The following is a 27,762-nucleotide window of genomic DNA, read 5'->3' on the forward strand; positions in this document are numbered from 1 at the left end:
CCCTGGGACTTCTCAAAAGAAACCATGAAAATCACTATGGTTACTTACCATTCTTCTTGAGTTTTAACGTGTTCTTTCACTGTAAAACATTGCCGGAGAGAGACGGTCAGTTCTGAAATTAAACTCTATCCAGCAGTTTTAACTTCCCTTTCTGAATATGAGGCTTCTTTTTTTAGGCCACCACAGGAAGCCATATCAGCATATTGATTTTTTTTTTTTTTTGTATTTGCCTATTGCAGGCTGTAGACTGATTCTTTCCATCACTGCAAAATATGCTGGAGGAGTAACCCATTGTGTGCCTGACAAATATAAAAATACACTGCCTGTATACAATCAGAGAACAGCTTTAATGAACAGTGACCACCAGGGTGAAGCATGATCCAAAATGACAGAGGAAAAAAATAATACTTGCCATGGAAAAATACCCAGAGCTTTATGACAAAGATCATCACAATTATAAAGATGGAGATGAAAGATAACGTATGGGAGTCCATTTTGAAGGAACTGGATATGCCTGGTATATATGATTTATTGCCATAAATATGTTGAAATACTGTCAGAGAAGACAAACATAATTTCCACATCATGTTGACGAATATGTACCAGTCTTGATCATGAATTTAAATGTAATTTCTGTATTGGAGGTAAAATGTATATAAAACTGGAGGTTTATATGAAAAAATATATATAACTTCCATATATATAACTTCCATGCTAAAAAAACCTGAAAAGAAAAAAAAGAAAACCTTGTTTAAATGATAATGGTCTTTTGGGGATGTTATACAAAGCAAGAGAGAAGTAAATGGATGTCAGATATGTACTTTTAGGTTAAGGTGTGGTGCAACATGAAGCTAAAACATATGAAGCTTAAGTTCTTGTAAAACCGTTAATAAGGCTATTTCTACTGCTTATTCCTCATAAACCATTGGCATATTTCAATGTTATGGAAACTCAACATAATCTAAAATATATAATGCCTGGTACCCCGCCTAGAAGGGCAATAAAACAGAACAACAATAGCAAACCTCTCTGAAAGACTTATTAAAACTGAGCTGGAGAAAAAGCAGCAAAGATATACCAAGTTGACCCCACATATTTGTTATACAGAGCAATATTCAAATTGATTAGAAGATACCAGAACATGAGATATGGTTCTGGTTGATCTGATTATACAGTATCATCAATAACTACAATAATTGTAAATGAACATTTCAAGTTTGTATCAATGTCTTCAAGTGTTTAAAAAAAAATTAATAAAATCTGCTCCATTCCTGACTTAATTGGAATAGAAGAGATAAGCAATGTTTTATATAAGCAGTGTATGAGTTGGCACAAATAAAATCTGGAACTTTCCAAATTAAAAAAATATCAATACTAAACACATCAATAATTAAATATCCAGGAACCAATAGTGGGAAAGCACAAAATGTGATATCACTATGTAACACAATTTTTGTTCCTGGGTAGTAAGTGTTATTTCCTAATTGCTTATGCCTCAAAAGTATAGAAAATGGCTATTATTCCTCACAAACTTTGCTTTTGTGACCAGGACAGTGATATTTCAAAATATCACTATTTCCAATGGGAAAATGGGCAAATGTGTGTCTTTTCGTTCACATAAAGTCAGAAAAAAACAACATATGAATCCAAATTAACATGTATTTATACTAAAGTAATACAAAGATGACTACAGAAGATTTAGAAGTGAGTAGTTTTTCGAGATTTACAATTATATTGTATTTACAGTATAATTGTAAATCTCGAAAAACTACTCGCTTCTAAATCTTATGTATTCATTTTTGTATTTAGTATAAATACATGTTAATTTGGATTCATATGTTGTTTTTTTCTGACTTTATGTGAACTTTATCAAACACAAAGCCATGTTGGCCAAAACAAATAGACAAACAAATAATAACTAAAGCAAGTATTGTGTTGGTATTGAACCAGCATACGTAGCAATTGTTTCTTTAGTTTTCCCCTCTGAGCTCCTCTCTCTACTCTCGTTCTCCACTCCTGAACACTCCTGTTAGTTACTTATTTGCACAGTTACTTATTGAATATTAGCTCACATTTTAAGGGGGAAATCACATTGATACTCTGGATGTGCCACCTCAAGTAGGGTATTTGAAAAGAAATGGACAAGTTTTAAAATGAAATGGTGCCCTATTTGAGGTGGCACAACCAGGCTATCAATGTGATTTAACCTTTAGGAGGAGAGATGATATTCAATAAAGTGGCAACTATTGACAAAGGGGGGTGGGGGGTGGGGGGTATATTTCACAGCATAGCCTGTGTATACCTACTTGTGCCACTCTGCAATCTACTTTATTTTGAAGATAGATGTTAAAGCTTTAAAATGATACCCTACTTGAAGTGGCACAACCAGGCTATTGATATGCGTTAACACTTAGAATGTGAGCTAATAAGTAACCAACTTCAGCCTCAAATAGGGAATAAGCAAGTAACTTCAGCCTCAAATCGGGAATAAGTAACTAAGTGATTTTATAGTGTCAGATTCCTACAAAACTCTTGTGGCGTCAACATCAGATTAAAGATCTCATATTCAAAACATAATTTCCATTTCTGCCAGTACATTTTATCAAATTGAAAATACATGCACTTCACACATTAGTAAAATATACATATATTGTATCAACAGGCCACTCAGCTTACACATGCCTATCTTTAAACCTTCTTTAAGCGGAGTTCAGTTCTTTGCCGTTACATTTTTTTAATGGGTGTTAATCACACGCCTCTGTTTTGACCCTCTTAGCATACTGCAAGTCATTCCCTGAGGCACCATTTTAATATAGGCAACGCGAGTGCAGTCTGCGTTTGCATAGAAAGTTAGTCACATAACTGCATTATGTAGCAAAGTTTTGAAAGTATAATACCATAATAGTATTTACAATTAAGGAGACTATAACCATTATTCAATGAATGCTTTGTTAGATTTAGACAATTTTAAGTTATTAATAGATTATTAATTAATATTTTAAAAAAAAATGTAAATCAACAATGAAAAACATCAGTTAAGGATACCCTTTTAAAGGAAAATGATAAGAATATATATAATATTAAATGCATAAAGGTGAGTAATAAACTGACATTGTGATTTAGCAGTTGGTGCAAATAATTTAACAGCAAATGGATGGAGTTTTTCTGTATAAATAAATATAAAACTATAAAGAAGGGGCAACAATATTAATCCAGAAATAGGACAACAGTTTTTTTTTTTATGTTGGGTTGTTTTTTGGATAATAATAATAATAATAATAATAATAATAATAATAATAATAATAATAATAAATAATAATAATAATAATATAGCGAAAAGTACGTTCATGCAAGCCCCATTCCTAGGTTTTTTTTATATTTTTTAGGATAACAAATCCTGGTGTTCTAATCCATATCAACGTTGCTACTATGCATTATAACTAAATGCCCTGGCTCCGACAGAGTTCAAACTAGTATTGTAGTGTTTACTATGTAATTTGGTAGTGTTATATAAAGTTTACTATATAATTCTGTAGTAATTTATAATAACATTGTAGAATCCTATAATACTTTAAGAGTAATCTGTAATACTACTATATTAATATTATATAGTACTATTGGTACATTTAGCAACTGTTCTAGTTACATTCTTGTTCTATGGAAACTTGTACTTCAATTTTCTATAGTGGACAGTTAAGTTCTTAGCCAAGCATATAGTGGAGCTTCATTAACGCAGTGGTAGTATTAAAATCAATCAAGTCAATTTGTAAGATTTACCTGTTAATGTATCTATTAACCTTCATGTAAAATGTACAGATACAACTTAAATCTTTCACACCATTTACTGATTTGTCTGATTGTAATGCCTCAGTAGCATTGTCCTTGAACTAACCTGCTGTTCTTTGAACTTGTCAATGCTTGCTATATGGGTATGTGCGTACATAGCCCCTTCCCTTCACAGGGCTGCAGTCACATCCGTATTCTTCAATAAATTGTTTGGAGTTTCACAACAGTAGTCTTTCAACAGCATCAGATGAGCACACAAGGCAGAAAACTTTTGAATAATGGGAATTACCAGCAATGTCGTTCCATTTGATGGGAGTGTTAGGCCAAACCACAGTGCTGCAATCATCCCATTTTCTTTTTTTTCTTTTAGTGGCAGTGTGACGGAGTTTCCCACCCCTTTATGCTGTATGTAGTGTGTTAATGTTGGTGTTTATGTATAAAATACATGGGATATAAATATGGGTTACGAGCACAAGTGTTTAAAATGTATATTTGTTTGCACAGCACTTCATGTGCAGGTAAAATAATATGTGAGCACAGGGAATTGCACTTTTATTAATTCACGTGCAGTTGTACCGAGACTCCAATTGAATGATTGATTAGCAATCGAGTCTCGGTACAGCTGCATAAAAGCTGCATGTTTTCACTCCCTCGGGTTTGTGTGTTCCTGAGTGGAGAACGGGAGAGAGAAGGAGTAGATTAAGAGTATAACAATTACTACAGCGTGCTGGAAGTGCCACCACGGTACTTGTTTGTTGGGTTCATCCACTGTCTTGCTTAGTGTTGTCCATTTTGTTTGTTTGGCCAACGCGCCTTTTATTTTCAGTTGTGTGTTTTGTTTAAACTTTTATTATTATTTAATAAAACTCTGGACGCCGTAGTGTCACAGATTCACTCCCATTCATCAGTGTTTGGAGTCTGCATTTCTGGTCTGATGTCACCCCCTGCAAAGCGCTCCAGTTCACAGGCAGTTCTTTCACTGTGAACTGCAGAGGCCAAATGGAGTGCTTAGATGATCTGAATGTAGGCACACCATCACAGTTCCACATTAAAGTTAACACTTCCTTTCCTAACTTGTTCTCTGATTAGGTTTTTATACTTCTTGCCATCTACAATATCTTTAATATAACCATCAGGCTGTCTTGGACTTTTATCCAACAAGGTGACTCAATGATTTTCTAATGTATACCAGTGCTTTGACCCTAGTTAATTACAAGAAGTTTCTAGACATAATGCTTGCTTCTTTATTCAAAGGGTTTTCACAGTGTTCACAAGCAGCATCTGTTGGTTCCTGTCTCTTGTAATGAAAACATTCTGAACAGTACTAATATGCAATGCATGACAAGGCTGGATTTCCAGAGGTTTTCTGGAAGAGGTATTTATATGCCGGGACTAGCTTAGGGATATGTAAATTAAATAGAGACAATAAATCTTCTAAACTAGCAATTGTGAGGTGATGACATAGCAAACCCAGCATTGCTGCCAACAGACTCTGGCCCAGGGATAAATTGCTTGAGAGACTATGACTGAAACATATGCACTTAATCAACTAATTAGTGAGATAGTGATTGGACACTAGATATGGAGTGATTTCAGCTGTTGAATTGCAAGCTTGAATAAAAGCAATAAAGAGTCATAGAAAAATAACAATATGCCACGTCTGTCAAGAGAGCAGTGCCTTCGTGCAATTGGCACATTGGAGGTTGGACTAGGGCAGCGTACTGTGGCTCGCCGTCTTGGGTGCTCACAGCCAGCAACTTTAAACTTGGCGAGACGGTGTAACCAGACACACTCTGTCAATGACAGGCTACGAACTGGGAGACCAAGAGTCACAATCCCTGCCCAAGATCGACAGATTATTTTGCAGCATCTTCATGATGTAAATTGTTAATCAGCACAATAAAGTCACTGCACATGCTTTAAAACAGAGTTTGTCATTTTTTGATTACACCTAGTGTATTTTATCCAAATATAAGTGATACGCACACACACACACACACACACACACTGCTACAACGTTAGTCTGGGAACGCACGGTGTTGCACGGTACGCGATGCACATGGTGCCATGGTACTCAGTGTGCATGGAGCTCAGTACGCACTGTGCACGTGGTGCAAACGGTGCTTGGTACTACACTAGTACACAGGCATACGGTGCTGCACGGTAAGTGGTGCACCAGGTGCCCATGGTACTCAGTGTGTGGTGCACAGTCTTAGGTACCCTCTGCTACAGCGCTAGTGGGTGAGCGCATGGCGTTCACATTTAGCCAGTGCTTGAGTGCAGTGCAAGTGATGTTTAGTGCTCGGCCCATGCACAACACCAGGCCCATGTCAGTCAAGCATACCCTCTGTGTGCGGTGCTTGGGCATTCAACATGCCACCTTGGCCCTCGAGAGGGATGTGGCCTGTAGCATCTGTGGGCCTTCCAGCCGTGGCTGAAAGAAGCTCGTTTGGAGAGGGCCATGAGGGCGAGCTCCGGGTCCTCTGTGACCGGACCATCGGCGGCTCTTGGCTTAGGCCCCGCTCCCCCAGGGGAGTTCAGGGTGGATAGGAAGAGGTGTCCCAGCTGGTGCAAGAGGACATCTCTCCATAGTGGCCTCTGGGGAGGGGGCATCCTTCTCTGACATGCAGGTGGGCGAGACCCCTGCTGAGGAAGAACCTGACTTCAAGGTAGCTTCGGAAACCAGTGCCCCCCTGTTGTCCAGCTCAGTTTCAGCACCTATGGGACACGCTGCAGCTTTCCTCCAGGTCCCCTCCACGCCAGTGGCAGAACCACACCGGTCTGTTTTCAGACGCAGGCGATGGCTCTGGTCAGGAGATCACCATCCCCTGCAGCAATTTCGCTGCTGGAGTTCTTGTGGCTGGAGTCCCACAGGAGGGAGCTGCCGACTGTAAAGAAGGCTGTAAAATGGTTACGCGCTTCAGTTCCACTTGAGACCTCCTCCTTTAGAGGCATCATGAATACTTTAGTGACAGATTGTCTCCAGGCCTCGGTACTTCAGCCAAGCCCCAGCCCTTGTTCGCTGTATTTTTCACATAGCTCTTTATAGACGTGCATACTGATAAATCCTCTCCTGATCACTCGTTTTATCACTAAACTCCTCAATAATTTATTACTATAACATCTCAAAAAGCTTTGCAAATGTCCGTGATATTCTTCTAGCGCTGGATGCAGAAGCAGCTACCTCCTTTGTTATGTCTGTGTTATCTCAGTAATGCATGGGGCTATGAGATACACCCTTTTTTCGGTTTCATTTGGCTCCTATCGGCCTCACTTGGCCATTGAAAGGTTTTCTCTGCTTTTTCCTGAGAAAAAATGACTAGAGACTTGTGCTTTATGACTTTTTGATGATGTTGGACAGGATCCAACATCAGACTGGAAATGGAAAATTGTACTGTCAGACCTGGTCTGTCATAGGACTGCAAAGGGTTAATATTGTACTGGAGGCTCTCACGAAGGCCCCGTTTGAGCCCACAGAGCTGAAGCACCTGTCTATGAACAGCCTTCCTCTTGGCTATCACCTCCGCTGAGTGGGTAAGTGAGCTGCATGCGCTGTCTGTGCACAGCTCCTGCATGCGTATTTGGGAGGATGGAAGCAGACTGTCTCTGTGCACCAACCCTGCTTTCCTCCTCAAGGTGATCACAGCCTTCCATGTTAATGGAATCTGTGGAACCACAGTACTTCAATCCACCTCCGTTTGCTTCAACAGAGGATGAGAGATTTAATTTTCTCTGCTCAGTGCGGGCATTGAGATGCTACGTGCATAGGACAATAGCTCTATGTCAATCTGACCAGCTCTTCATCTATCATCCTACATGGACCTTAGGACAGCCCCTCTCTAAGCAGTGTTTGTCACATTAGATTGTGGATACAGTCTTATGATGTATACAGCGTATAATGGTGCAGGCTTGCCCTCACCTAGTAGGGTAGCCGCACACTCCACTAGAGGATTGGCTACATCTTGGGCCCTATTCAGAATGCCTCAATGTCTGATATTTGTACTATGCCACATACTTTCTCCAGGTTCTATTGTGTAGACACAAGGGTCCTTTAGTGTGTAAGTTCACACCGCTAACCTCTGGGTTAGACAGTGCTTGTGCGTCCCTCATATGCTGCTGTTTCTTCTTCCTCGTGACGGCTCTGGTATACATTATCCCATATGTAATGTCACTGGTGATCGTCTTCTCTTTCAGGGAACGTCAGGTTACTTACCATAACCCTGGTTCCCTGAAAGAGAAGACGACCATCAACCGCGAGGTCGCATCAGTCATCCTCATGGGTTCGATGGAAAAAGAGAAGTGGTTTCCTTTGGATGATAGTTTTATTCCCTCGCTGGGCGGGACTGAGTGCATCATCCCAGGAAGGGGCCTATTGGCAGCTCTGGTATAGAGAGCTCAGCAATACCTACCCAATGGGCAGGCATATCCCATACGTAATGTCATTGGTGCTCGTCTTCTCTTTCAGGGAACCAGGGTTACAGTAAGTAACTTAACGTTTCATGGTAAGCTTGTCTTTATGTCTATTTCTACCTTTATTTATACCGTGTACTGTTTTGCATGTTAACTTTGTTTACCTAATATAGACACACTGGAAAATAATATAAATATGTTGATGCCATATGTAAAACTGCAGATGTTATGGTTGCAAATGCAGATTTTGAGATGGTATGCTTTTTACACATGCACATTTTTAAAGGCTCACGCAACCTCTGCATTTATTTGTTTATTTATTTTTTAAAAACTTGTTTTAAAAATTCCTTGCTATTGCCGTTGCTTCACAGTAAACAGTGGCCACAGACACATTTTTATAAAGCAATAAAAGTAAGTTTGCTTGTGCCTTTTTGTAGCTCAACAAAATCAAACAAAAACTGAAATTTAACTTTAAACACTTGAAATAAAACAAATGTGGAAATGGCGTTATAAAATGAAGGGGAAAAGACTTGTCATTTTGGGTCTAATTACATTCTGCATAACAACAAAAATTGATCAACATTTGAGTGCTGAAATGAACTGACACAATATAAACTTTGTTTTCATTTTTTCTTCTCCTATAGAACCAACATTGACTGTGCTCCTTAAGAAAACCTGGTGGCCAATAACTCGCCCGTACTTATAGCCACAGTCCCTGAACCCTATTCCCCATTTTATTCTCCACTACATTCGTGTAAATACAGTATACAGTATAATCGTAAATCTCGAAAAACTACTCACTTCTAAATCTTTTGTTGTCATTTTTGTATTACTTTAGTATAAATACATGTTAATTTGGATTCATATGTTGTTTTTTTCTGACTTTATGTGAACAAAAAGACACACATTTGCCCGTTTTCCCATTGGAAATAGTGATATTTTGAAATATCACTGTCCTGGTCACAAAAGCAAAGTTTGTGGGGAATAATAGTCATTTTCTATACTTTTGAGGCATAAGCAATTAGGAAATAACACTTACTACCCAGGAACCAAAAAAAAAAAAAAAAAATTTGTTACAGTGTTATTAAAATATTATTTAAAACTTGATGTATTAGTCTTTCAAATATTAGTATCCTTTTTTAGTATCCTTGGCTACTAATATATATATATATATATATATATATATAAATATATATATATATATATATATATATATATATATGTGTATGAGGTTAAAAAAAAATCATACAGGCAACACTGAATGAAGTTTGCATGGCACATTTCTGCCCATATATCTAAAATTCCAAACATGGGCTCTTGGTTTAAATTCTGATACATTATAGACACCTTCAACAGCAAATAGTGTGAATCTTACTTCGGCCCAGATTGGTTTAGGATTTGAAATCTCAGAGTAAAGTACAGAAATACGTTTTTTTCACCTTTTTGAATGTCCTACAATCAAGGACCTATACCAGGGACACACAACCCGTGGCACGTTTGTTGTCTCACTGTGGCCCAGTGAATTAATTTCGGTTCCCTTATGAATATGTTGTCAATACTTTTTTAGAATTTTTCACATTAACAGCAGCATACCATTTTAATATGTATTATGGAGGTGAATTAGTTCTCCAACTAATTTCACGAGTCTTTCTGTCCTTTCTCAAATGCATCAACCTGCTGCATTGAAAGGACCCATTCCCAATATAGGAGGCTTGTTGCTAAGGAGCAATGCCACTGCCCTGTGACTTTTGTTACATTGCTGCCTGCTACAACTGGACACCTAGTCAGCTAAAACAAAACAAAAAAATAATTACTACTTCATCAAATAGATATTTCATTTGCTTTGTATTATTATGCAATAAGTGAGTATATGGCAACAGTATGATATTTATGCTTTATTGTTTTGTATGTGATGTGTATCATGCAGTATGAGAATTAACTGCAATTCTAAGGGAAATTGCCTAGATATGTCTGTGTATCGTGCCAAGGGTTAAATTTAGCTTAATCTTTAATAATATGCAGACTGCTATAAGCATTATGTTAGTAAGACGACTTCTAGAAGATTGTGTTCAGCTGTGGTCACCTCACTACAGAAAGGAAATTGCTGCTCTAGAAAGAGTGCAAGCAACCAGAATTATTCCGGGTTTAAAAGGCACGTTATGTGCAGACACGCTTAAAGAATTGACCTATTCAGTCGAAAAAAAAAAAGACTGTGCAGCAATATGAGCCAAGAATTCAAAATTCTGAAGGGTATTGAAAATGTCAACCCAAGAGACTTTTTCAACCTGAAAAAAAGAAAGAGGGCCAGGGGTCACCAATGGAGATTAGATAAAAGGTAATGCAGAACAATAAATAGAAGTCACTTATTTTTTTTATTCTGAGAATTGTGAGCGCCTGGAACAAACTCCCCACTAGTGTTGCTGAAGCAGACATCCTGGGTTCCTTCCAGAAGCTGCTTGATGAGATTCTGGGATCAATAAGTGATTAACCAAACTATCAAGATAGCCCGAATGGCAAGCTCTTTGCAAACTATGTTCAAGCTAGTTTTCTGGATATGCGGTCAGGATAAGTTTGGTTGCGCACCTTTAACCTATACAGTCAGAAAGCAAAGACTGTCCATGTTTCATTTAGGATACAAACATGAATCAAAGTCAACAAAAGCCACAAAAATTGTTTGAATAAAGAGTAGCGAGTTTTGAGATCATAGGAAGAAGCTACATGCAAAAAGAAATACATTGCAGATAGCAGGTGTATTTGTATTAATATTTTGGTCACACTTATACCAGTTGACACCCCCTCCCCCCAAAAAATAAAAAATATGAAAATCAGCATTACAAAGAGCTGCTCAGAGGACACTTTGAAATGCACTGTATTTTCAGATAATTGTGTCTTTGGGGTTAATTAGAATCAAAACTACATGCAATGAGAGATATTGGTCCATGGTTTTGGTTTGTAGATCCAACAATATGGTGTAATTTTTAAACTATGTTGCAATTATAGCTGCACACACACAAACTCAAAACAAGTGCTTGTACAATGCATATTTATTAGGAATACAAAACAGGTGCTATGTAGATTTAAATTATGCTTTACATTCTCATTATACATATTTTTACATTGATAGAATTGTTTCCATAGGCTAATATTCATCCTCATCCACCCCATCTGCAGAATCAGCTCCTACTTCTTCATAATCCTTTTCCAAGGCAGCCATATCTTCCCTGGCCTCTGAAAACTCCCCTTCCTCCATACCTTCCCCCACATACCAGTGAACAAAGGCCCTCTTCGCATACATCAGGTCAAACTTGTGGTCCAGGCGGCTCCAGGCTTCTGCAATAGCCGTGGTGTTGCTCAGCATGCATACGGCCCGCTGGACCTTTGCTAGGTCTCCTCCAGGCACCACAGTCGGCGGCTGGTAGTTGATGCCCACCTTAAAGCCAGTGGGGCACCAGTCGACAAACTGGATTGAGCGTCGAGTTTTAACATTAGCAATGGCTGCATTCACATCCTTTGGTACCACATCCCCACGATACAGCAGACAGCAGGCCATGTATTTCCCACGCCTCGGATCACACTTCACCATCTGGTTGGAGGGTTCAAAGCAGGCATTTGTGATCTCTGGCACAGACAGTTGCTCATGATAGGCTTTCTCAGCAGATATGATAGGAGCATAGGTGATTAAAGGGAAATGGATTCTGGGATAGGGAACCAGGTTGGTCTGGAATTCTGTTAGGTCAACATTCATGGCCCCGTCAAACCGTAGAGAGGCAGTAGTGGACGACACAATCTGAGCAATTAGGCGGTTTAGATTGGTGTAGGACGGACGCTCTACATTCAGGTTGCGGTTGCAGATATCAAATATGGCCTCGTTGTCTACCATAAAGGCACAGTCCGAATGCTCCAATGTGGAGTGGGTTGTCAGAATAGAGTTGTAGGGTTCCACCACTGCAGTGGAAACACGTGGAGCAGGGTAGACTGCAAACTCAAGCTTGGACTTCTTTCCGTAATCCACAGAGAGGCGTTCCATCAACAGGGATGTGAATCCAGACCCAGTACCACCTCCAAAGCTGTGGAAAATCAAGAATCCCTGAAGTCCTGTGCATTGGTCAGCCTGAAAAGTAAAGAAACTTCAAAGTAAAGTCGGAGAAGGTGGATTGGCCTTTCATGCATACATGGCAACTACAAAGAAGAAGATTACAATATGATTAAGATGTACAGTTTAAATGTGACCACCAATTCTACAGATCCGGTAGCACCCCACAAATTGATGGTTAAAAAACATTGCAAGTACAGGTTTTACATTAAGGTAAATGGGAGAAACCACCACACTTGCCAGTTTCCTAATTCTGTCCATTACAGGGTCAATGGTCTCCTTCCCAATAGTGTAGTGGCCACGTGCATAGTTGTTGGCAGCATCTTCCTTCCCAGTGATCATCTGTTCTGGGTGGTAGAGTTGGCGGTATGTACCATTCCTGACCTCATCTGGAAAGAGAACAGTTTAGATGATATTGCCTCAATGGCCATGAATAAAAGCAAAACTTTTTAAAAAGGCATGATATTTAAAACAGTGCTATATGGGGTCATTCCATGACAAATTGATCAGGTAACATCCTACCCTATCCAATTTACACCAAACTCAAAGCTGTTCAGAGACAGGGAAAAAAAAAAAAAAAAATTTTAAAAATCCATCAATACACATGAAAACAGCAGAATTCATGTTGGTGTCCGCCACAAATTATAGTTTGTAAATATTAGAAAAAGAATCACAGCACATTGCGTTGCACAGATTTCCTTGCCAGAAGCTGTACAAAAGTTAACATTAGAACATGTGTGCTTCACAGTTGTCAAACACTGGCCTAACTTGCAAGGTAAATTGAGTATAGGAGATTAAAGTTTTATTTTGTTGTGATTATTTTCTGTTATGAGGACTGTAACTAGGGTTGCCAACTGGCCTAATAGTTCTGGGACAACGAGACAAATTTTTTAAACTACACATTAATTAACTCGCCTCTCAAACTACACATTAATTAACTCGCCTCTCAAACTACACATTAACTGATTCTATTGAACATGCAAAGCAAGTGTGAATTGCGTGAACTGTCACAAAAGGAATTGGTTTTGCTTACTAGCTACCAAAAGCACACACCTGTCCGGGGACGGGAATTACTTCCTGCAAGGATAGTTTCCATCAATCAGACCTCTACAGCTTACTGATTTGCTGCATTTGTCTGATTGGGGCGGGACTGTGAAGCAAAATGCGTATTAAATAAATAGAAGGTTAAATGAAAGGGTGACGGGGGAATGAAACGTTCATAAAAATTGCACTACTTTGATACACTGTTGATCATAAAAAAATAGCAATACATTACATGTTATGATGCTCGGCAAATAGAATTGTCACTGCAATTAAACATTTATTCTCACAGAACTATTTATTACAGTGCATGACCAATGCATCCAGAGGGTACAAAGCTTTCATTATTGTCAGCTTTGTTTATAGTGAAGTGGTTATATTTTAAGGCTTATTTTGTATTCATAAGTCTGTACCGATATGTACAAATTTCAAAAGCATTTATTCAATGTCACTTTTTATATGTCACATTATATCACTCTTTTATAAAGGTTTACACTTTGCTGCACATGAGACTTTCAGCCCTGTATGCAATTTATTTATTTATCACACATTTAAAATGTTATGTAGAATACATCATTGTGATAGCACTTATAAAAATGTAATGTTCTAAAGTACCCAGACATTGGTAAAGTAACACAAAGTCAATGCATACACACAAATGCTTTTAAATATCTAGATAAGCATCCTTAATGCATACAAAACTCTAAAAAATGTTTTTAACCATATGCAGCTGTAAAACAAATGACAAGTCTCCTTACCTATGACCGTGGGCTCCAGGTCTACAAACACAACTCTGGGTACATACTTTCCTGAGCCAGTCTCACTGAAGAAGGTCCCAAAGGAGGAGTCCACTATGGCAGGACTATTTCGATCAGCAATAGTTCCATCAGGCAGGATTCCATGTTCCAGACAGTACAGCTCCCAGCAGCCATTGCCCATCTGAACTCCAGCTTGGCCAATATGGACAGAAATGCACTCCCTCTGCAGAGAAGCAAGATGAGGGTCAATGCAATGTTAGTTATGGCCGAGTTTAATATTGCAGAAAATGTAGTTTCTTTTACCAAGCCACATAGAACAAAAACAAATATATAAACAAATAAATACATTTTAAAATGTGTTCCTTTGGTCAGACCAAAGACTTGCTGAGTTTACGTAAATAGAGGATGATATGTCGACGATAGACAAGCACACAGTGCAAAGTTTAACCATTACGTTTCAGATACCTATCGGGGGAAAAAAAAAAAGCAAAAAAAACCGAACGTGACGGCAAAGAATCAAACTTGTTGGCAACCTGCAAGTAGTTGTATTTTTTTTTTTTAAAAAGTTAATGTCTTACCATTATATTATTTATTTATTTATTTATTTTAAATATTATTCTTTCAAAACTGTTTCTGGACCGCTCGGAACACATGCAGTTAACACGTTTGAGGTCTAATCTCGCGGTTTAAATAGGTGCGGGAAATTATTAAACACACCTGAGCGAGTGCATGGTTATTTGAAAGGATTTAAAAACACAGCTGCTGTTTTTTTTTTTTTTTTTTAAACAAAGGCCCACGTTTAAATGCTACGGTATATTTCCTGAAATTAATACTGTAATTTTAACCACATAAAACTAGCAGTATTGTGCCTATCTGCAACTAACTTGTTAATTGCGTTTCTTGTACCGTTAACATTGGGTTATTAGTATTGTCTTCAATGCTTGTATTGTTTTTACAGTCAAATAATCCGGTTACTCTACACATGTAACGGTAGTGTACATCACAATAGATACAAATAAACACTCTTATTGAGTTTAAATAAACTATTGGGAAAACGGGCAAAGTAAAATAGTCAATTAACAAATATATACTGATTAGGCCTACTGTATATTTAAAAAACAAAAAAACAAACAAAAAAAAAAAAAATATATAATTCATGTTTTAAAATTAGGGTGAAATAAATTATTAAAATCCAAACCCACTACTTAAATATGATTATATCCAATAATTCCATAATTATAGCTATAGCAGTTTACTATTTCCGTTAAAAAAAGGCAGAATTTCTTCTAATGAGGAGATAGCCTTTAGCTTTTTCTTAAACTACCCAAACGTTGTATTAATGTGTATTAGGGGCTTAATGTACAGGCTTTTAAACACTGAACTTTATCAAAATGTATATATATATATATATATATATATATATATATATATATATATATATATATATATATATATATATATATATATATATGCACATACTTTTAACATAACCGAGAATGAACATGTTTTTATAATGCTATGTGCATGGACTAAAGATGGTGCTGTATAATTTTATAATTTTGTTTTATAAGCATTATAACAGCCATCATCAGAGTTCTGTGGATAAAAAACATTTATTTGTTGTGTTAGGCATAATTTAATGATGGAATTCTATTAGGCATCCTTGGGCGAAGTGAGGCAGGCATCCTTGGGCAAAGCGAGGCAGGAATCCCTGGACGAAGCGAGATAGGCATCCTTGGGAGAAGCGAGACAGGCATCCTTGGGCAAAGCGAGGCAGGCATCCCTGGGCGAAGCGAGGTAGGCATCCCCGGGCGGTGGCGTGAAGGCATCCCCGGGCGGTGGCGTGAAGGCATCCCCGGGCGGTGGCGTGAAGGCATCCCCGGGCGGTGACGTGAAGGCATCCCCGGGCGGTGGCGTGAAGGCATCCCCGGGCGGTGGCGTGAAGGCATCCCCGGGCGGTGGCGTGAAGGCATCCCCGGGCGGTGGCGTGAAGGCATCCTCGGGCGGTGACGTGAAGGTATCCCCGGACGATGGCAATTTCAGCTGCAGCTCCTCTCCCTCGGGTGATGGAGGTATCTCCAGCTCCTCTGGTGGTGGAGTTGGGAGCGGCAAGCAGTCCTCCCACCGCGGTGGAGGCTGAACCAACAGGTATTCACCCTCTGCTGGTGGAGGAGGCAAAGGCATCTCCTGCTACTCCGCTCCTGGCGGTGGAGGTTGCAGGGGCAGAGGCAGCTCCTTCTGCTCTGTTCCTGCTGGTGAAGATGGTGAAAGCGGTGGAGGTGAGCGCATCATGTAGTCTGCTGGCGACGAAGGTGGGAGCAGCGTGTAGTCTCCTGGCGACAAAGGTGGGAGCAGCGTGTAGTCTCCTGGCGACGAAGATGGGAGCAGCAGGTAGTCTCCTCATGTTACAGGGGACTTGTGCGGCTCTCCCTCTATTGCAGGGGACTGGTATGGCTCTCCCTCGCTTGCAGAGGACTGGTGCGATGCTCCTCTCTTTCTGTCGCTGGAGACAGCGGGGCTTCTCCTGCCTACTGGAGAGCAGGGCAGCTGACCGCCCAGTGACCCTGTTCCCCATAGGCACAGCACAGGTTCTCAGTCACGAGAACGGTGAGGCAGGCTTTCCAGCTGCCCTCCGGTCGTCCCACCTCCTTTCCAGGCAAGGGGCAGTTGCGAATGCAATGGCCCCTCTCCTCACAGAGCTGGCATCAACTCAAGGCTTCGAGAAGGCGGAGGTAGGCTTCCCTTCTTCCAGGCAGTAGAGGCAACTCCTGCTCTTCTCCTCCTGGTGATGGGACCAGCAAGTACTCTTCCTCTGCTGGTGGTGATGGGAACGGCAGGTACTCCTCCTCGGCTGGTTTGAGACTTGGGTTGTGGATGCTCTGCCTTTGCCCTCTTGGGCTGTGGACGCACTGACTCCTCCCGCTTGGGCTGTGGACGTTCGGGCTCCTGCCACTCAGACGTAGAACGTGAAACCAGCAGGCATTCTTCCTCTGCTGGTGGAGGTGGGAAAAGCTCCCTCTTGGACCCTGTCTGGGCGCTGGGCGTTTGTGGTCCCAACGTCTGGGCACTGGACGCTCGCGGTCCTCCCGTCTGAGGAAGGTGCTGGTTTTTATCCAGCACGTATAGCAATTATTTACTCTAGTTTTAACACATTTTTCACAGACTTACATCTCTCTACTGACACTCTCTTCCTAAGAAGGCTGGAGTGCGTCTTTTTAGAGTCTGTGGCTGGAGCCTTAATTGCCTAATTTGATACAATAATTACCTTAATGCGCCAGCTACATTCCCACAAGGGTTCTAGGGAAGGGGTTTTAACCCCATCCCCACCCACTGCACACTATAAGACTGCTCGACCGCCCACACAACAGAATAATAATAACAAATTAATATACATAAATAATAACACAAGGGGTGAGCACCCATCACAGTCTGCCAGGAACCAAGGGGCCCTTTTTCTTAAGACCAGTTTCCTTTTTTCCTAAGACACAGCAGTTTCATTACTTAGTCCAGTTATATCATTAATACATGTCAATGTATTATCATGCTCAGGGAATACGTCCCACAGTACTGTCCGTTTTTAATTAAGTAAGTCAGGGGTGCAGCGCTAAATTGTGCACAATTACAAATCACCTGCACATCAATAGAATAGGTGTGTTTACTTTTCCTATATAGATGTTCAGAATGAGCTGGAGGGGCTAATGGCACATGTGTGCAGTCTACGGCTCCCAACACGTTGGGGAAACCAGACATGTCAACAATTGCGACTGTTTAAAATATGCTTTCAAAAGTTCTTAATACATTGATGGAATTGTAAGTGTCACAGTTGCTTACAGCTTTTGTACATCTCCTTATAATATTTGAGAACCCTCATTTGCACTCTGCCTCCTTTTTGTGCATTTATGTAGGAACACCTATAATTACATATTCATCTGCACTTGAACTGCAAACAGAATCGCAAAGCATTCCCTAAAAAGTCGCAAATACCGTTGCGTATGTTTAGTACATTTCACCTGTGGTGCGTCCACAGCCTGAGAAGGCCACCAGCAGAGGGAGAATGCCTGCTGTGTCCACCTCCTCTAGCAGAGGGAGAATGCCTGCTGTTTCCCTCTCCACCAGCAGAGGAAGAATACCTGCTGGTTTTGCCTCCTGCAAGTGAGGGAGAGCCGCACCAGTCCCCTGCAAGAGGGGGAGAGCCGCACCAGTCCCCTGCAAGAGAGGGAGAGCCTCACAAGTCTCCTGCAAGTGAGAGAGAGCCGCACCAGTCCCCTGAAACAAGGGGAGACTACACACCACTCCCACCTCCGTCACCAGGAGACTACATGCCGCTCCCATCTCCGTCGCCAGGAGACTACATGCCACTCCGACCTCCATCGCCAGGAGGCTACATGCAGCCTCTGCCTCTGCCACCTCCTTCAACAGGAGCAGAGTAACAGGAGCTGCCTCTGCCTCCGTCACCTCCACCGGCAGGAGCAGAGCAGCAGGAGTACAGCGGGAGGAGAGACACGTCTGCTGACAGCATGGCCAGTAGCAGCCTGGCTACTGGCAACATTGCCACCCTTAAAGTCCCCGTTTTTAAGGGGGGAGGTGGCCATTAAGGCCATGTGTGCTACGCACAAGGGGGGGGGGGGGGATATGTGGCAATGTTGCCCGTCCCTGTGTGTATTTCAGTGTTATACGTTGCGTGTTGTGTGTTAATGTTGGTGTATAGTCATTGGTACACGGGATATAAATGGGTCTGTGGAACACAAGTTGTTTAAAATGTATATTTATATTTAGGCACGAGGATTGCACAGCACTTTACGTGCAGGTAAATTGTAATAATATGTGAGCACGGGGAATTGCACTTTATTAATTCACGGTAGTTATACCTTCACTCCAATTGAATGATTGATTAGCAATAGAGTCTCGGTACAGCTGCATAAAAACAGCATGTTTTCACTCACTTGTGGTTGTGTGTTCGGTGAGTGGAGAACGGGATTGGAGACGGAGGTAACAATAATAATAGTTAAAGTATCAGCTCACCATGTTTGTCTGTGTAGTTTGTTTTTTTTGTCTCTTTATTTTGGCGAAAGTGTCGTGTCCTGTGTGTTTTGTCTTTACAACCTTTTATTTTCTGTCTGTTTCATTATTAAATGCTGAGCGAAACCAGTCACTCAGTTTCACCAAACTCAATCACTCTGTTATTTATTTCCTGGTTCCTGGTTTCTGGTCTGACATCGCCCACTACAGCCATCTTTGTGACACACCCAAGACTTCCAACTTGTTTGCAACTGATTTGCGACTTTGGTACAGCACCTGCACCTAGAGCACTCACTGTCCGGAGACATATCTGTATCTGTGTTTTGTATTTTTATTTCGGGACTGAAACCCCTTGGTTTATACACTAGCAATAACCATTGTTGAGTAGAGCTAGCATTATTAATTCAAGCTTACCAAGAGGAAAACAAAAGCATTGTATGAACCATGAACTTTTTGTCTGTCATTGTCTAGAGCACTTGCATCACCACTACATCTGTGCACTGCAAACCACTCGTTCACATGTGTTGTCAGAGAAAGAGGATGGATGTCGCAACACTGACCATGCTGTTGCAAGCGCTGGAGCAGAGATGGGAGACAGAGGAGATACAGAGGGAGGAGAGATACACAACCCTGATCGAGAGGGTCGGGCTCGGAACCCCACAGTACCCGTGATGGTGCCCCCAAAAGCATGGGCACAAACTTGGTTGCCTTCAAATGGTTGGCCACCTCCTGTTCCACCGAGCAGCCGAGGACCAGCACCACCTCTCTACACCTCTTCCCTCCAGCTGGGAACCAGATCTCCCAGACCACCGACCCCAGTGGGCTGGCCCACCTCTCTACCATAGAGGCATCAGTTGGTCCCCAGCTGGAGTAGATTTACTACCCCTGACCTGCTGCCTTATCAGCACTGGGACAGACAACTAACCCCATCGCTTTCTGCCGCTCCGATCTGTTTCAGGTGCCACGAGTCTGGACACATCGCCCAGTTGTGCCCTGCGGCAATGGAGTGCAATGGGGTGGCATGCTACCTGGCATTAGAAACAGGTAAGAGACGGGGAAATGATCGGAAGGGGTCTTGTATCATTGATGTGGTGGTTGGTAACGTGAGGTTTTAGTGGACTCAGGGTGTGCGCAGACCTTAATTCAGTCAGCTCTCTTGGGTAGTGTGTCGTGTCAGCCACAAGGCAAGGTTGCTACCTCCTGTATCCATGGAGACACGGCGACGTACCCTACTGTAAAAGCATCTGTATTGGTAGGATAGTGGGGGTGGTGGAAAGGCTGCTGCACCCCGCAATTCTGGTCCGGGACTGGCTAGAGTATAGACAATTAATTAAAAAGGCAGTCCCAACCACACACATAACCATGGCAGACACAGCAGGGAAATAATTGGTGAGATTTTCCCGCTGCAAGCTGACTTGGCTTCTTCCAGTTTTTGTCCTAGAAAAACAAAGAAAGAGAGACAGACCAAAAAATGGGAAGGAGCGTCTTTCAAAAGAGGCTGGGGTCTGGTGAGAGAGAGTGCGGAGGGTATCAAACGCCAATAAAACTGAGTTGTGAGGGCGAGGTTACTGGGCCATCAAGGGCAGATGTTACTCTAGCCCCTCTCAATATACAGGACGTGTGAGACTCAAGCGCCGACCTGGTGTGGGGCCAGAATAACGACCCCACACTGGTACACGCTTGGGGACAGGTCAGGTCTGTGGAAGGTAAGGATGTTGAAGATGCTTTGGCGCTTGTATATCCGCACTTCATTATTAAGGGGCAATTACTGCATAGGGTAAACCCTGCCACGGGCACAGGACAGCCTATAATGCAATTGATGAATCCCTCGTCTTGTCGGCCTGAGGTCATGAGGCTGGCTCATGACATCCCTTTTGGGGGGCACATCAGAGCTGACAAAACAAGGGAACGCATTGATTAGTAGCCACATGTCCAGACTGCCAGTGAGTAGCGCCAGGTCGAGTGCACCCTGCTCCTTTGGTCCCACTGCCAATCATTTCCACTCCATTTGAGCACATTGCAGTGGACATAGTGGGCCCTTTGCTACCTTCTGATTCAGGGTGTATGCATATATTAATGGTGGTAGATTATGCAACATGATACCCAAAGGCAGTTCCGTTGACGTTCACTAGTGCAGCACTAATAGCCAAGGAATTCGTGCAGATTATGTCGACAGTAGGGATTCACAAAGAGATACTGACTGATCATGGAACTAACTTTCTGTCTCAAATGTTACAGCTGGTGTATACAATATTAATAATATGTTCCATCCAGACATCTGTTTATCATCCACAGTTGGACGGTTTGGTGGAACATTTAAATCAAACATTAACAGTAGAAGGACCGGAGATAAACTCATACCTAGAAGTCTGTAAATAGTATAACGAAAAGAGAAACAGTTGGATATAATTTGTTTATTTTCTATTGAGTACACCACAAACATAATACAAACAACACAAACAAATACAAAACTGAAAGAGCATAATTGGATAAGTCTTCACCCCCCTGAGTTAATACTTGGTGGAAGCACCTTTGGCACCAATTACAGCTGTGAGTCTGTTGGTATAGGTGTCTACCAACTTTGCACACCTATGTTTGGCAATATTTGACCATTCTTTACAAAACTGTTCAAGCTCTGTCAAGTTCTTTGGGGAGCGTTGATGGACAGCAACCTTCAAGTCATGCCACAAATTTTAAATTGGATTTAGGTTGGGGCTCTGACTGGGACACTCAAGGACATTTACTGTTTTGTTCCTTAGCCACTCCAGTGTAGTTTTGGCTGTGTGCTTTGGGTCGTTGTCATGCTGAAAGGTGAACTTCCATCCCAGTTTCACCTTTCTTGCAGAGGGCAGGAGGTTTTCCTCAAGGACTTCTCTGTACTTTTCTCCATTCATTTTCCCTTCTGCTACAGAATCACGTGAGTGTTTTTTTTTTTGCATACTTCAAACGGGATTCAAGGTGGGCTTTCTTGAGTAGTGGCTTCCTTCTTGCCACCCTACCATACAAGCCAAATTTGTGGAGTGCTTGGGATATTGTTGTCACATGCACACTTTGGCCAGTCTTGGCCATAAAAGCCTGTAGCTTTTGCAAAGTTGCCATTGGCTTCTTGGTAGCCTCTCTGTTCAGTCTCTTTCTTGCTCGGTCATACAGTTTGGAGGGATGGCCTGATCTAGGCAGGGTCTTGGTGGTGCCATACACCTTCCACTTCTTAATAATCATCTTGACCGTGCTCCAAGTGATACAAGGCCTTTGATATTTTTTTTATACCCATCCCCTGTTCTGTGCCTTTCAACAACTTTGCCCCGGAGTTCTTTTGAAAGCACCTGGGTGCTCATGGTTGAGTCTTTGCTTTGAAATGCACTACCTAGCAGAGGAAACCTACAGAAACTGCTGAATTTATCCTGAAATCATGTGACTCACTACAATTTAACACAGGTGGAGGCCACTTAACTTGGTGTGTGGTTTTGAAGGCGATTGGTTACACTTGAGCTAATTTAGGATTGCTATTACAAGGGGGTGGGGGGGGGGGGGTGGACACTTATCCAACCAAGCTATTTCAGTTTTTATTTTTAATATATTTTCTACAAATTTCTCGAATATTTTGTTCACTTGGAAGTTGTGGGGTAGAATGTGTAGATAAATGAAAAAAATAAAAAAAACAACAATTTTAATGCATTTTAATTCCAGGCTATAAGGCAACAAAAGGTGAACATTTTGAAAGGGGGTTTAGACTTTCTATAGGCACTGTATACCTTCTAGCCCCATAACACCTCCCCTGGGCTACACCATTCAATAACCTGAAATAAAGTTAAATTTAATTTATAATTCACATAAACTTATTTTAACTAACAGTATTGTCACAGCACAACAGCCATGTATCAATTTTCAAATCAATTTCCCATATCTGTCAAAATACAAATGCAAAAATAATTTCCATTTAATATGTTCCCCATATACTTCTATTGTGGATGCCTGCATCTACATCAGGATACGCACTGTGCTTGCACGCCCCTAACATGGCTGCCCTCTGCTGCTTCAAACAGCACAGACACATTTCATGACATGGTAAGTACTGTTTTAAAATAACTAAACCAAATTTACTGGTAATTATAAAGCAATATAACTCTTAAATAACACGCTAGTGTGAATATAGCCTTTACTCAGAATATTTGCACCTACTCTGCACAATGGACATGAGCAAGCACTGTGTTTGCAAGGAAAGAAACATTTTTAAAACTGGCTTTTTTTCCCCTGTCTTTTTTACAGGCTTGGTTAACAACAGAACAGCACCCCGGAACACAGGACACCCTGGTACTCTATTCTCGTCATTATTTTGCTACTGCAAATCTTTTCTTTGTTTAAATAATTATTTTACACAACCCTGTTTAAAACCAATTTAAATTTATATTTGTTTCACTCCGTCACATAAGTTGTATTCAGTTGTCTAATTTCCTGTAGAAAGGAAGGCCTTATTTTACTTACCTGCTCGTGTGGTTCCTGTACACTAACTTGGAAGGTCCGGGTGGTCAGTTAAAAATCCAAAACAACCTGTAGGCGAAGGGTTGTTGTGACAGAGTCAGAATGATTCTTGGTGATAAATCTCCTTCCTGACTTGTGAGGGTGCTGTGTAAAGGGAACAGAGTGCCCTGGACTGGATGACCAGACAATTCATTCCCAGGGTTAGACGGAAGTCGGCCATCTAGAAAGGGGGCAGAGCTACAGTACACTAAATCATTGACCTAGAAGGGAAATGATGTGGCAGCCGTGGATTGGAGGAGCGGTTGCACTTGTTAACCAAGGGGTCATGATTGATGATACAAAAGGGGATGCAGTGAAGTGATCTGTTCCCTTGAATGGTTAATGCTGAACTGGAAGGAAACCTGTATTTTTATTGTGAGTGTTTTGTTTGTTTGTCGTGTCTAAAGAATTGCATGTTTGTTGTTATTAGATGGCTAACATGATCCAGAGCTGTCACCAACGGTCAGCAGTTATCCGGACATCACTGTACCACTGTTCACGGTTAACTGTATTTACACCACAAGCACTACAGCACTCACTGTGGACTTGTGTTTGTGTTATTTGTGGGTGTTTAAGATCGGGACTATTATTACGGGACCAATCCTTGGATTAAATGGATCAATACACACCGCTGTATTGCCTGTTACCATTATTATTTATTGTCTTTTGTCATCAGACCATGTGGAAAAGTGCCCACCCCTGTGTACATTTTGTGTTGTATTTTGTGTGTTAATATTGGTGTATAGTCATTGGTACACGGGATATAAACGGGTCTGTGAAACATTCGTGTTACACAGACCTGTTTTGTATCCTGTGTACCAATGACTATACACCAATATTAACACACAACATACAACACAAAATATACACAGGGGCGGGCACTTTGCCACAGACCATTATAAAAATAAAATACCACGTACTATCAAAACAATAAAAATTGAAGGACATCAAAAAATAAAGTTGAATTTTGAACCTCTTTAGACATGCTTTTTCCCGGCAGTGAATATGGACAATGACCAGTTTTTTTTTTTTTTAAGAGATTACATTACTGAACTAATATTTAGTCTTGGCAGTAAACCATCAGTTAGGTTCCCAAAGAATTAATTGTATGAAAGTCATTTCCATGTGTATGAGCCTTGCATGTCTTCTACAATGATTCAGATTGATGCATGACATACTAGTAAACAGTGAAATGAATGCTATTTTTTTTCTTTTGCAAAGTGTTTTTTTGAGACTTACACCAAGTGACTGAGGGAATGTTTTATGTATTTTTTTGAGGACTGCTGCTGTGTGGCTTGTGGACTGGCTCGCAGCCCGGATTATAAATTACTCTGCTTTCTGAGCTGGAGGATACCGGAGACATGAGGGCTTCTGTGGATTGGCCTGAAGGGGGCAGACTCAGGACAGCTGCAAAATATAGGATGTTTAACACCTTTTCATCACCTTTAGGCTTTCCACCACATAATATAAAATGTATGAGTCTTGTTTAATTGTAGAAAGTGGTTGAAAAAATATTTCTTAGTATCTATTAATCACGACACACTAATGGTCTAAGTGTAAACTACAATAGGAAAAAAATAAAGAAAAAATACCATAGCATATTACACTGATTCTATGAAGTAACCATTTAATAAATGTTAATATTGAGATAGGTAATGTTTTCATAGAGGAAGGGCCTGGTTTGCAGAGAGAGAGCAAGAGAGAGAGGCTTCTTTAAACTGGAAATTAGGGAGAGAGAAGATGAGACTAGACAAGATTTGCTGGAGTAATCAGCAATAAAATAGATTTTTTTGTGAATTGAGAATTGCAGAATTTGATATTATTGAATTTCTACTGTGTAATGTAATAACTATACTTATGTACAAATGAAATAAGATAATGCATTCACAAAGTCTTTGAAAGTAAAATAAAGTGAAAATAAATATCCCAGAACTTCCCCATAGCTTGAAAGTTATTCACAATATTTCCATACTGTCCCAGGTTAAGGACTTGAACATCTGTTCACCTTATTTATACAGCTCTTAATTACTCGCTTCTACAATGGTTTGCACCTTGTCAGAGGAGGTGTAAAGTTTTTGGATGGTCAGCAGTTGCCCAAGTGCAAGGCAAAATCCTTACATCTCATTATAATGTTTGCTCCCTCTTAGTATTCCAGATCTCCATCCAATGTTATACTCTCTACTTCATTTGAGTACATTTCAATATCATTTAAATGGTTAATGATGGCAAAGTGCTAATTTGATAGCGGGTGCAGAACGGCAGGTGAAAACCATTCTTTACATACCCCACATTTTTAGAGACCACTAAAGTCCTACTTTACACCAGCTAAACACAGTTTGTGGCAGCAATTTGGGTGTTTTTCAGCCGTAAATTACTTTGCACGTATCCTTAGCAGCAGATTAGAAAATAGCTATTCCCGTGTACCACTTCCAATTGTCTTTTTTTAACAGTATCTCCTGTATGTCTTACTGAATGGTAACAAACACTGTAAACAGTATTGTCAGTTTTATGTGGTTTTGAATAAAACTTTTTTTTTCTGAAAATAACAGTATTGTACAATAATCAGTGACAGGGAAGTATACTTTATCTGTTTTTGGTATTTATGTCTGAATATATTTAAAGCAAAATGTGTTAGAAAATTAGGTATTTATCCTAGACAAAAAAAAAAACCACAAAAAAAACCAGCCCTGTTAAAAAACAAAAGACAAGAAAAACCACAGACATAAATTTCAAAATTGCAAAATGTGCAGTAATTCTGTGAGTTGCCAGAAGGTGGCACTCCAGCAAACAACACTGTATTTGTGTGATGAATGCAGAGTCATCAGTATCGCTTGCTGAATGAGATCTGACTGTCCTGTGTCAGTCTTTAAACAGTACTCTTTTCCTCCAGATGGTAAGCCATGAATGACTCTCAGAGCTGCTTTATACTGCATATAATAGTCCTAGTCTCAGCTAACTTTATTGTTTAATCTTGATTTTCAGTCACCAGTATAAAAAAAACCCAGTTTCAGTACAAGGCCTGAAAAAGCACAGAGGCACTACTCACTGTAGCTGCAATGACAGTAAAGACTTTGAAGAGCCCAGAGATATCAGCGGAACTTGGGAATTAATCTGCGCACACAACGAGGGATGAAATATGGTTTTATTTGCAGAAAAGCAACGTGTAAAAGGCCTAGATATATAATTACTAGTATGATTTTAACCGGCCTCTGCCTTGGGTGCCTCATAGCTAGCTACGGCCTTGCAGTATTATTTTTAAATGCATTCAGCTCAAATGGACGGTACCTGTATAAAACTTGTCCATAGTCAAATAAGTGATAGCATGATAAAGCATAGGTAAGGATTGTAAAACCCAGAAAGCAAATCTTATGAAAAAAAGACATGGCAAAACATGATTTTGTGAATGTATGGTATAACATTTATAAGGGTCAGTGTAGATGTGCTTATTTCACTCCCTAATTTTTGGAATAGAATCCATCCATTATCATTAACCACTTAATCCTCTACGGTGTCGTGGTGAGCTGGAGTCTTAACCTGGCAGACACAGGGCACAAGGCAGGACTACACCCTGGATGGGAAGCCAGTCCATCACAGGGCACCACACAAAAAAATACACAGGGAAATTTAGAGTGACCAATCAACCTGAACGGCATGTCTTTGGACTGTGGGAGGAAACCGGAGTACCCGGAGAAAACCCATGCGAACCCGGGGAGAACATGCAAACTCCACACAGACAGACCCCTAGGCCAGAATCAAACCTAGGACCCTGGTGCTGTGAGGCAGCAGTGCTAACCACCGTGCCACCAAGCCACATAAATAACCATTCAGTTGATTACTTAATTGATGCAGGAAAAGATTCAAGTAAAGGGGTGGTATATAACTAGAACAGGCTCACGAAGACAAAGACCTTGGTGTTGTAATAGACTAATTGCTGTCAGCAACCAAACAATCACAATCAATAAGGTAAACAATGCTTGTGTAGTGTGTAGAGTAGACAATGCTTGGTAAGAGTACTGTTCTGGGGTATACGCATATATTAGTTGTGGTGGATTATGCAACGCGATGTGTGTAGAGTAGACAAAGAGGTTATGGTAAGTCTGCAAAGTATGCTGGTAAGAGTACTGTGCCCAGTTATGA

The 27,762-nt window shown here is 40.7% G+C and overlaps 2 protein-coding genes across 3 annotated transcripts in view; both read right to left on the bottom strand.

Annotated features, from left to right (window-relative positions):
• Nucleotides 1-142, bottom strand: part of LOC121318492 (FYN-binding protein 1-like) — a 64,503-nt gene extending 64,361 nt beyond the window's left edge. For both annotated transcript variants that reach the window (XM_041255257.1, XM_041255221.1), the window contains exon 1: nt 49-142. In XM_041255257.1, the coding sequence (XP_041111191.1) occupies nt 49-51 (3 nt within the window). In that variant the 5' untranslated portion in view covers nt 52-142. The remainder of the gene's footprint in view (nt 1-48) is intronic.
• An 11,193-nt stretch (nt 143-11,335) lies between these two features.
• LOC121318517 (tubulin alpha-8 chain-like) lies at nt 11,336-14,284 on the bottom strand. Its single transcript, XM_041255270.1, has 3 exons — nt 14,089-14,284; nt 12,530-12,678; nt 11,336-12,307 (listed from the first exon to the last, which is right to left on the bottom strand). Exons 1-3 carry the CDS (start codon nt 14,267-14,269, stop codon nt 11,336-11,338), a joined length of 1,302 nt encoding a protein of 433 aa, XP_041111204.1. The 5' UTR covers nt 14,270-14,284.
• Between the last annotated feature and the right edge of the window lie 13,478 nt (nt 14,285-27,762).

This window comes from Polyodon spathula, chromosome 1, assembly GCF_017654505.1.
Source record: "Polyodon spathula isolate WHYD16114869_AA chromosome 1, ASM1765450v1, whole genome shotgun sequence".
NCBI classification, from domain to species: Eukaryota; Metazoa; Chordata; class Actinopteri; order Acipenseriformes; family Polyodontidae; genus Polyodon; species Polyodon spathula.

Coding starts and splice junctions, on each gene's coding strand:
- LOC121318517 (XM_041255270.1), bottom strand. CDS start 14,269: ATGGGCAATGGCTGCTGGGAGCTGTACTGTCTGGAACATGGAATCCTG. Junction 12,679..14,088: donor CCTGGAGCCCACGGTCATAG/GTAAGGAGACTT, acceptor TTCTCTTTCCAG/ATGAGGTCAGGAATGGTACA. Junction 12,308..12,529: donor TGGACAGAATTAGGAAACTG/GCAAGTGTGGTG, acceptor TTTACTTTTCAG/GCTGACCAATGCACAGGACT.